This window comes from Lupinus angustifolius, chromosome LG07 (assembly GCF_001865875.1).
Source record: "Lupinus angustifolius cultivar Tanjil chromosome LG07, LupAngTanjil_v1.0, whole genome shotgun sequence".
In the NCBI taxonomy this organism is placed as follows: Eukaryota; Viridiplantae; Streptophyta; class Magnoliopsida; order Fabales; family Fabaceae; genus Lupinus; species Lupinus angustifolius.
The window spans coordinates 3,636,202-3,647,762 of record NC_032015.1 but is presented as its reverse complement, the minus strand read 5'-3'; the positions used below and the strand labels follow the sequence as shown (position 1 = coordinate 3,647,762).

At 33.8% G+C, this 11,561-nt stretch overlaps 1 protein-coding gene across 3 annotated transcripts; it reads left to right on the top strand.

Moving 5' to 3' along the window:
• LOC109351839 (protein TPX2-like) lies at positions 2,585–7,716 on the top strand. 3 transcript variants are annotated; one of them, XM_019593488.1, is made up of 19 exons: positions 2,585–2,836; positions 3,503–3,585; positions 3,670–3,975; positions 4,053–4,358; positions 4,434–4,541; positions 4,632–4,748; positions 4,842–4,994; positions 5,081–5,143; positions 5,215–5,295; positions 5,422–5,580; positions 5,656–5,787; positions 5,898–5,981; positions 6,064–6,183; positions 6,269–6,435; positions 6,553–6,661; positions 6,786–6,845; positions 6,934–7,028; positions 7,118–7,231; positions 7,403–7,716. In XM_019593488.1, exons 1-19 carry the CDS (start codon positions 2,659–2,661, stop codon positions 7,404–7,406), a joined length of 2,439 nt encoding a protein of 812 aa, XP_019449033.1. In that variant the 5' UTR covers positions 2,585–2,658; the 3' UTR covers positions 7,407–7,716. The 3 variants fall into 3 exon arrangements, with proteins under 3 accessions (XP_019449033.1, XP_019449032.1, XP_019449034.1); XM_019593487.1 differs by having other exon boundaries at positions 7,118–7,261; positions 7,430–7,716; XM_019593489.1 differs by lacking the exon at positions 7,403–7,716 and having other exon boundaries at positions 3,670–3,963; positions 7,118–7,235.

Sequence of the window (11,561 nt, the reverse complement as noted above, 5' to 3'; positions counted from 1 at the left end):
ACTTAACAAACTCGAAACATATGACGCAAGTTCATAACTCAATCTACAAAACATATTATATATTTAAAACTTTAACACCAATGAATCAAAGTTGTTTCATATTGAGGTTCCATTTCTTCACCATTTAAGTCTAAAGCTTGACTAACGTTGTCTTCAACTAGGTTCACATTCTCCACAGGGTTGAGTTGTACATCATCATCTTCTAAATTTAGTTGATCTACAACAATATCATTTTTTCATACATCAATTTTCATACAAGTTAACAATAAAATAAATTAGTTATTAGAACCAAAATTGACAATGCAATAAAAAACATTACATGTAGGAAAAAAATAAAAAAATAAATAGTTATTAGTTGTGCATCATCATCATCTTCTAATTCTATGTGGTATGTGCCTATGTGAGGTTCTTTAAAATTACATGTATGAACCAGCCGGTTCAATCAAATTTCGGCCGGATCAACTGTTTTGACACAGTTCACTGATTTTTCTCCGGTTTACACCGGTTTTGATGCTTAGCCGACACAACACTTGTTTCGTACCGGTTATGGGACCGGTTGGCCCATTACTATTATAAATTACCACTCATTCATTTTCTTAAATTCAATAATCTAAATGAATTAGTGAAATAAGTGACGAGAAAGAAAAAAGAAATCTTAAATTACTTTTAAGTTTCACTCATTTAGTTGGTTGAATTTATAAAATGAATTACTAAGATTGAATGTAACTAATATAACTTAATTTGAATGTAAAATAAGAAAAAACATGTCTCGCCTAATAATAATAATAATTATATTAGAAAACTAAATTCAACACATTGGGACATATTAAAACATTTATTGGTGGCAAGACACGATTTTCATTTTTTCCATTAAACAATTCAGAAGATCGTTTGTTAATAAGTATACATTTAACTATTAAGTTATCCTTGTATTTGCACGAGATAATATATATTTTTATATTACGATTAAGAACATATATTATATATAAATATATGTGGTTTAAAATACAAATGTTACTCATATATTCATATGTTTAAAAACATATATATTAGCCATGCATTCGCATTGTTAAGAACATATGTTACTAGTGCATTCGCATAATTAAAATATACATGTTACCCTTACATTCTAATGGTTAACAACATATGTGTTACCCGTGTATTTACCTATTAAAACACATAAGAAAAATAAAGGATAATTTCGAATTTGAATTTTCTAATGAAAATAGGAAACCGAAACATGCTACCATGTGATTTTTTTAAAATAAATATTTTTAAAGGTGGTAGAAAATAATGATTTTTTCAATTTTGAATTTGATTTTTGTATAATGAAAATAGAGAAGTCAAATCGTGATACCATATGAGTCTTAGAAAATGAAGTTATAAAAAAACTTCAATTTCAAATTTGATTTTTTAATTATTATTATATTTATTACATTTCACATTATTTTTATCAATCCTAACTGAGATATTATTGTATGACATGAGGGAAGAGAATGAATTTTGAAATTCAACTTTTATTAGACGAAAATAGCTTATTCTTTAGATAGTTGTCATAAATATATACTATCTAGTTTAGTCTTTTCATATATAGATAGTAGAAGATGAAATATAGTGTGTGAGCTTTAGGAATATAAAGCTCTTTTGGAGAAAAAAAATAAACGAGAGAATGACATTGCAAATATCTTTTTTTATTTTTTATTATATAGTTAATAAATAAATAGTATCACCTTTTAGTTTTGAGGGAAGTAATGTTATTGATCTTGACTTAAATTCTTAATTTTAATATCATATAAGTCATAATTAAATAAATAATTATATTACTAATAACTTTACTCCTAACATTTATTAATTAAAAAATTAATAATAATTTGACCAAATTATTAATATTATTTATTAAATTATCTACATAGTTACTCTATTTAATAATTATAATTTAATTAATAAATTATAATTATTAAATAAATAGTATATCCTTTTAGTTATTTAAAGTTTTAAACAACTAATTTTACTAAATAACTTTAGTTAATAAACTATCTATACAATTGTAAGTTCTATCTACCAACGAGTGTTGGTTCATATATGCTTGATTTCCTTTAAGTAAGGTATCAGACTCGAATCTTGTGGATGAAAAATACTCGCTGAGAGAGTTAACTCCATATACATGCAGATGTTCCTAGCTCAGACAAAATTACCTAAGGATACATGAGAAACCAAGAAAAATTGTAAGCCCTACCTTCACAACTGCATTATAAGTTATAAACTCACAATTATAAATTAGAAGCTCTCAACAACGAGGTAATTTTGTTGAACACATCCTGTATTAATCAATGGAGTATGGAATATCAATGAACCATAAAGCATATAGAAATAAATTCAGACCCGGTCTAGCATCGAGTTACTTGAGCCCGTGAAATAGCCGTTGGAAACTATTCATTCAGAGTTTCAGACAGCATACGGTTCATTTTCACAATAGTTCAAAAATCCAACCGTTGGAGAAACTAACCGTTACACTTAACTACATTACAGACACACATTCTCCCTTACCTTCCTTTCTCAGAAGTAAACACGCTCTCTCTATTTCCCTCTTATTAATTTTTATAATCTTATCATCAAAGAACATACTTCATTTCCGTCTCAAATTTGCGGTTGAACCCTATGGCGGCGGCGGAGGAAACTGGTGGCGAAAGCAGCGGCAACGGTTGCATTACAATGATCGACGACACATATGAGTTCTCGGCGCCGCGCTTCTTTGATTTTATAAATGGAGAGTCGGACGAGGACAAAAGCAAGGCCGAGCTCTGGTTCGACACTGCTCTATTCTACGCTCCTTCACGTAAGTTTCTTTCTCATTCAAGAATCAACATTGATAATCTTCTCTGGTAAAATTATTTTTTCCTCTCTTGTTCCAATTCAACGATTTTGGTTAGGGTTTAGGTTAATCCAGTTAGTAATTAGAATCGAAGGAAGGTTTTATTGGTGAATTATAGATAGGAAATCTTCTTTTTCTTTCAAACTTCTTCGAAGTTCTGTTTTGACCTAAAGTTTATCACTTCGTTAGATTCGTCTGGAGATAGGGTTGATTGATAATTTTCCTTGAAATTTTTCCTAGCCGTGGTTGATTGAGGAGGGAAATTGTTGAAATTAAATGAAATATTGATAATTGAAATGAAATCGGAAAGTTAGGTTTTCTTATTGATTGATAATTGTGTTCTCGATCAAGTGAATATTTGGTGAATATACCTTTTCTTATGACTACGTTTTGAATTTAGAAAATTTCCTTGATAGCTGTATCTTTTCGTTGTGCATTGTTCTATGCTATTTGCTTAAGCTGAAGTTGTTTAGATAGCACCTGCTTGGATAAACCCTATACTTAATTTTATAGGAAACTGAATTCTGTTCCACCAACACATCTCAATTAAATTCTGTTTCAGATCATTTTTAAATTGTTTTACATTGTATGAAAGAGTTATTAGGTTGATCTGTTTTCAATTTGTTGCAGCGTTCATGCCTAAAATCAAGACTAGCAGATCTATTACTGTAGATAGCTTGTGTGATTTTAGTGAAGCTGAGGAAACACAAAAGGTAGATAGCTTGTGTGATTTTATGATAAAGATGCACTTTAATTTTCATTACTTTAGCATCACTAATTATCTGTTGTTTTACTAGACGTCAGCAAATGCTGATGGCAATGTTCTGGAAGCCAATATGCAACAACATTGCATGACTACCAAAATAAAGGACACTGATGCACCTTACAGTGATGCCAAGGAGGAAATCAGTACAACTGCTTCTACCAAAATAAAGGATATTGACGCACCTTCCAGTGATGCCAAAGAGGAAAACAGTACAGCTGCTTCTCATGCACCTTGCAGTGGAGCCAAAGAAGAAAATAATGCAACTGGTTCTCATGCACCTTGCAATGAAACCAAACAAGAAAATAATACCATTGTCTCTCATGTGGTAACAATTGCTGTAATTTTTATATTCCGGTAACATCTTTTTCCCCTGGTTATTATTATCCTTTTTCTCATAGGTCAAGTACCTCTCAGGTTTCTGCTGATAGGGAAAAAAGTGTCAATTATCATAAAGGGGATAGTGCATGCTTAAGTGGTGTTTCCTCATCTGGAGGAGCAACTGTTGAAGTAGGAAAAGATGCTTGCACACCTAATCCAACTTTGCAGAAAAGAGTCTCATCCAAGAATTCGGTTAAGCAACAGACTGCTAAAAAGATAGCTGTGAATGCAAAGCATCAGTTAAGGTCATCAGCAATGAAGAGCACTTCTGGTACTCCAAAATTGACCCAAGAGAATCAAGCTATCAAGAGGCAAAAATTGGAAGGAGGAAAAACCAGACAGGTAATTTTTGAAATGTTTTCCGCTTTTTTTGCCTGAACTGAATTAACTCATATTTGTTTCTTGAAAACTTACCAGATTCTGAATGTCAAAATTCAAGTTTTGCCTCATAAATCAAAATTGGGTTCGACCACTAGCAATGCCAACATCTTAAGTACTAGTAAATCTAACAAAGAGGACAGAAAGGTTTGTTTTGTTCATAATTTTTTTTATTTCTTTTATCAACTCAAACCGTATTATTATCTAATTCATTGAAGTTTGTATATGTATTTAAAGGTTTATGTTCGTGAAACACCAAATCCAGCAGCTGTACCATTTGTATCTACGGCAGAAATGATGCAAAAATTTCAATCTAGTACCAGAGCCCTGTCATTGAACAGTGCGATTTCTAATGTAATACATGATCCGTTGCACTTTCTTCTTTTCTCCTACCCCCTTTTGAAAACTTTTGTCTAACTATCTGGGTAATGTACTTCCATGATCTAGACAAAATCAAAACTCACACTGACCAGACCTAAGGAACCTGAATTTGAGACAACTCAGCGGGCTCGCCCCACTAGGGTGAAGAGTACTGCAGAGCTTGAGGAAGAAATGATGGCTAAAATGCCAAAATTCAAGGCTCGGCCACTGAATAAGAAGGTATTCTTTCATTATTCTCTGATATCTAATTGCCGTTCTTTTGTGTGCTTAAACTTATGGTTTTATTTTCCCCCTTTTCATTGTAGATTTTACAAACTCCAACCTTGCCTCCAATACCAAGGAGCACACCACAACCACCAGAGTTTAAGGTAAGCCAAGCCAAAGAATAAAAGCGTATAGGTTCCGAATGTGTTGGATTAATGTTTTTAATTTTCGTCAGGAATTTCATCTGGAAACAATGGCTAGGGCCCATCAGAACGCAGATTCAGCTTCAATAGCTTCAACAGAGCTGTCTCATAAGGTAATTCTTAAAATTCAGAGAAATAGGAGAATCCAGGGAAGCCTTGGTCACTTTTAGAATTTGGCTTGTCATTTGTTTGTATTCACTTTGATTCCTCAGTCACTGTTTTTGTTTTGTTTATAACAGGAGAATCCAGGGAAGCCTCACCATCTTACAGAACCCAAAACACCAATACTTCAAACTTCACTAAGGGCCCGCCCAGCCAAGGTGAAAAGCTCATTAGAATTAGAACAAGAGGAGCTTGAAAATATCCCTAAGTTCAAGGCAAGGCCTCTAAATAAGAAGGTAAGTGTGAACTGAAATTGGTTAACCAACCTTAAGAATTTCATTATATCCATTAACTAATCAGTATCATTTCAGATCTTTGAAAGTAAGGGGGATATTGGGATATTCTGCAATACCAAGAAACATGTTACTGAACCTCAAGAATTTCATTTTGCAACAAATGAGAGGAATCCACCACCTGCTGCCATGGCTGATTTGTTTGACAAGGTTTAGTTAATTCTAGAATACCTTGAAATTGTAGAATCTCCCAAAGATTTAGTTAATTCTAGAATATAAAGTGAAAACCTTCAAAATAATTTATTTTTCTGGTTTTGCAGCTTTCTTTGAAGTCTGAACCTGCAAGTAACTGCAATCCAATTCCAAGGAACACAATTCCAAATCCTTTTAATCTACACACAGAGGTTCATTACTTTCCCTTTGTCAAAAGATTAACCTGTCATTGATCTATATCTGCTAATACCAACATTCTTAATCATATGTCAGGAAAGAGGTGCTGAGAAAGAGAGAAGACTATACATAGAACTTCTTCAGAAACAATTGGATGAGGAAAGGGCAAGGGTTCCCAAGGCTAATCCATACCCTTATACCACCGACTACCCCGTGGTAAAGAAATCGTTGCCTGTGTCTCTATTACTAGTTAATAGTATAAGTACTGATAGTATCACTAAATTACTGATATCATGTGCAGGTCCCACCAAAGCCAGAACCAAAGCAATGCACAAAACCAGAACCATTCCAATTGGAGAGCCTGGTGAGACATGAGGAAGAGATGCAAAGGGAAATGGAAGAAAGACTTAGAATGCAGAGAGAAGAAGCCGAGTTGAGAAGGTTCAAGGCACAACCAGTCATGAAAGAGTGAGTAACAAATATGTTTCTTTAGCGTGCATATTAGATGGAGAAATATGATTTTCTTCTGGCAAGGCATCTATTTTTTGAAGAAAGTATTCTTATTTCTTTTTCACGGACATGCAGGGACCCAATCCCAGTTCCAGAGAAGGTCCGCAAACCCCTTACACAAGTTCAGGGGTTTAATTTACAGGTGGAACATCGTGCCGTGGATAGAGCACAATTTGATGAAAAGGTAATGAAACAATCCTTATTAGTTTGCTTCTAAACGTGGGAAGTTGATCATGATTCCCTGAAGAAAACTCATTGAAGGTATTCATGGATTTTACAGTACTCAAATTGCTTCTTTTACATTACAGATTAAGGAGAAAGAAATGATGTACAAACGATACAGAGAGGAGAGTGAAGCAGAAAGGATGGTATGTGTTAGCTTGTTACTACTTGATAATGACCTGAGTATAAAGTTAGCTGCATGCTTGATTGGTAATATTGTGAATGAACATGCAGATAGAGGAAGAGAAAGCATTGAAACAATTGAGGAGGACAATGGTTCCTCATGCAAGACCAGTTCCCAATTTTGATAATCCATTTTGTCCTCAAAAGTATGCACACTACTCCGAACTTCACTTTTATTTTATTTAATTTTTCCCTACTTTTTAAACTCTTCTAAAACTGTGAAATTATAATTTAGGTCTGCTAAGGACACAACAAAACCCAAGTCACCAAATCTGCGAGTACTCCATAGAAAGGAGAGACAAAAGGTATTCAATGGAACTGTAGTCTCAAGTCCTGCTTCAAGCATGAGATGACTTAAGCATCTCACCTTGTTATCAGTGTTCAAGAATTCTCGACTCCTCCTATGTGTCTGTTTGTAACTTAGCTCATAGTATATTGTTGGAACATCAAATCTCAATTCTTTGATGTATATTTTCTATAACTGAAACTACTGTAGTCTCAATCCTGCTTCAAGCATGAGATGACTGAAGCATCTCACCTTGTTATCAGTGTTCAAGAATTCTTGAATTCTTGACTCCTTCTATGGGTCTGTTTGTAACTTAGCTCATAGTATATTGTTGGAACATCAAATCTCAATTCTTTGATGTATATTTTCTATAACTAAAACTACTGGCATCTTTTTGCCAGTTTACAATCTGTAACATCCCAAGTAAATGAAATTGATACTTGCTTAGGAAATATTGCTCTACTTCCTTTTATTCTGTTCTGTCGACTGTCATAGTGCTTTGTAGTTAAACAGGACTGAAAATTTAATATGATATAAAATAACTAGAATTTTGGGAGCTAATTGCTGTTGTTGTATTGTACTTCCTTTCACTCTATTCTGTATATAGACCAGTTCTAACTTCTAAACTTCACGTTAGTTCGGTTCCGGTGTGGCTGTTGGATTAAAAATGATAAATACCAGGACCCGACCCTACCCACTTACCTAGCACAGTTCAATCATAATTGGGCCCGAATAGGGTTGGAACTGATTGAGTCTAGGACTGAGTTCGGGTAGGGATCAAACATGACCCAGCCCGTCCCGTCCCATGGTCACTCAGTCATCATGTTTGTATGTGTTTCTACTCAAATATGTACAAAGTAATGATACATTTGCTAGAAAATATCATTGATTCTCTAATTTTTCATCATTATATATATATACATCATTAATAGTATATATATATACATATATCATTTTAGGGAACTACTCACGTGAGAATAAGGCGCTATTGTGAGAAATGAGAATACTTATTATGGACCACTAGATCTTGATTGAATGATCAAGATTAAAGATACACACGCATGACTATCATGTGACCAATAACTAAATTTTAACCCTAACTATCTATGATTGTTTGTAAGACCCAAATCTATTGTTATCGCAATTTTTATACGAGAACTGTTCTCACATGAGTAACTCCCTATCATTTTATATGTCAAATTACATATTCATAATAATAAATAATATTGAGAAGTTTTTATCTAAAATAAGTGTGCATTATATTTAATTGGGTCCAGGGTCAGATCGTGTTCAAAGGAGTGTGCATTATATTTAATCGGGTCCAAGGTCAGGCCGTGTTTAAAGGCTTACTCGATCGATATTTAGGGTTGGGTTAGCTTCATGTCTAGGGTCCGGTCCGGGTTCAAAAAAATGACCCGACCAATATTTAGGGTCGAGTAAGAACAAGCTTTAATCGGTCCCAACTCAACCCATGCTTACCCCTAGTTTGAAGTATGAATTTGTCTAAAAAATGATAAATCTTATAAAGTATGAATTGAATCTCAAGAATTAAATTTACTTTGTACTTTTATGTTACTAAAAATAAATATTTGGTGACTGATTATTGTCTAAAAAATATTATCAATGCATGATATACACAACTTGTCAACACATAAAAAATATACTGCTATCTTAATAAAATTCATGTATTATTTATTTAATATATCATGGGAAAATATACAAAGTAAATTATACTAACCATTTTTATATTTAATTTATTAGTACTCACATCACTTCATGTTTAAAATATAAACTCACCTCTCTTAATGGAGGTTTACGCTCCCTATATGATAATGTATGGTGATCTGTGTAGATATAATATAATGTCATTCACATGGAAGCATCTCATATTTTAAGATGGAATATAATAGATATATTGTATGCATATATGAGAAAGGTGTCATGTGGAGTATAAATAATGTAGATGGTGGTTTTAATTGGTGACATAAGAGTGTAGATACCTTGCACCAGACATTAGTGTATAAACCTCCTCAAACAAGATAACATCTAAAAGGATCTTGCCTTTTTTCATAGTCTTTAATCTAAATGCTTGTCTTCACCACATATGCGACATGAGAATAGCTTAGCAAAACATCTTCAGGAATCATATCTTTATCTGTAATTTTTTTAGATGCATTTACTTGGATGTTTACATTAATGCTCTCCCTTTCATCAACCATTATATGGTGGCTTGTCCTTCAAGTCAGGGTCAGTCACTTTGTGGCTTAAGCATTCGGCTTGAGACTCAAAATTCTCTCATTCCGTTGTGACAACTTCTTTTTGTGTCCATCAAATTCAGCTAACTCGTCAAATGTGCAGACCAATGCGAGTTTAGATAAATAAACCAAAGGGTATAATAATAAAAGTCCAAATCCGATACAAGAGTTCACTGGCATTTTTTACCAATCAGATGTGAGTTAATTTCAGATACTGAGATTCTCAGAACTTTGTACCACTAAACACTGCACCTCCACATACGCTAAAATCTTGCATCAATAATTAACCTTACAAGTTACAATATACAGTGAGTTACATCAAAAAACATTCCAAAACATTATGTTATCAATTTTAATATGGATAGTGAACCTGAGCAGAATCATTCTCATATAGACACTAAGCAATCATTGCAGTAAAATTGCGATCTTGATTTGAATTTCAATGAAATCAAAGTGGAATTAATATTAATATTTGGATGAGTTGAATTAGACTAAATTCAACAGAGGACAAGGTCCAAGTAAATATCATAGATGAATAATATTATGTTTCTTGGCATATGCTGAAATCAAACAACAGAATCACAATTACCAACTGGGTATTATTCTACAGAATCGTTACAAGAATTTAGAAGTAAGCTTAGAAGCTCACAACTAAATCAACAATTGAAATCCATTTTGACAACCAATTTAACTCAAATTCAAGCCTAAAGAACAAAATCACATCCAATCTCCACGTCTTGAAATCTAACCAGAGGAATCAACGATTCAGCTTTACTGAAATCCTAAAAAAGCAACAAAATTTAGTCAAAGCAAGTAACCACTCTAATGCTAATCTTTTTTGTATAGTTAGTCTGGGTGATGCTCTGGAATTTGACCTTCTTAAGGGGGTACATACATTTGTAAATGCTCTGGAATTTGGTTATTTATTGATAAGACATGCTAAAAATAAATCGATATAATATCTTGGTCAAAGACACTCTTTAGTAGCTAATAGCATAAACAAATGGTAATAATTTTACTGGTTTTAATTCTTAGCTAAATGGGCTAGTAGCCCAAAACCACATAATGCCATAAAAGTGAACTAAAGGCAATGTATAACAAATAAACAAATGAGAAAACTAAAATAAATAGAAAGAATAAAAAGCAAACACTTTAGAAAAAGGGGTACTCGTGTTACCCCTGTTGGTTTAAAGAAAACCAAAGGGAATGAAATCCCTAAACGTAGCACCAATTTCAGCAGCTTTTACGGCAATGGCGTGATGGACCGAAGCAACAAGGTTATTGGAATCTCTTCCTCCTTCTACGGTGGCCATTCAGAGGTAGCGGGGGTCACCGGAGCATGGTCCAGCGTCTGGAAGTGGTGGAAGGCACATCAGTGGTGACCCTGGGTTCACGGATTTGGAAAACCCGACCGCTTCACCACGGTTTGGCGACGGCAGCGCCGCCACTAGTGGCTTTAACGGCGAAGATGAATGTGTCCCTACTTGGACGCGGTTTAGATGAAGGTGTTGTGGTTCTGGCTGGCCGTATAATGAGGGAGGTGGTCCCGTCGCGGGGTGAATGACTCGTCGGAGATAACTCTTTCTTCTTCTTTTTCGGTCACTGCACCGGTAAGGTTTCTGACACTTCATGGTGGTCTCACGGTGGCTACTAAGAATCTGTACGGTTTAGGATGTCTCCTAATTTGATGTACTGCCATGACCCGTTATATCACCTAAACTTTTGCTAAAATTCCTAATGGGAAGATGACATAAAAGTATGAAAACATGATATTTTACTTACTATTTTAAACCCCTTTAACATAAACTTATATTGTTTTGACCCACTTATTTGTTCTATTCTGGAGAAAGTATAGGAAAGAGGAAAGGTAACCTCAAATGTAAGCACTCAATTCAGCGAGATACACAGGAGAGTAAAAATTATGAATTATCTTACTAACAAGAAACACTGTTTGCATATTATTGTTAGGCCTAATGATGGAATGCTTTTGAATGCAACTAATAATACATATATATATGTTTCTCTTAAGTATAACTAGGACAATGCTAGACAAAAAACTCTTTTTCATGTGTAGATCTTATGGATGTGGTATGAATGACTAACCTCGAGCCTTTGTTTACTGCTTGCTTTGTTGGTTG

Coding starts and splice junctions, on each gene's coding strand:
- LOC109351839 (XM_019593488.1), top strand. CDS start 2,659: ATGGCGGCGGCGGAGGAAACTGGTGGCGAAAGCAGCGGCAACGGTTGC. Junction 2,837..3,502: donor TCTATTCTACGCTCCTTCAC/GTAAGTTTCTTT, acceptor AATTTGTTGCAG/CGTTCATGCCTAAAATCAAG. Junction 4,542..4,631: donor CTAACAAAGAGGACAGAAAG/GTTTGTTTTGTT, acceptor ATGTATTTAAAG/GTTTATGTTCGTGAAACACC.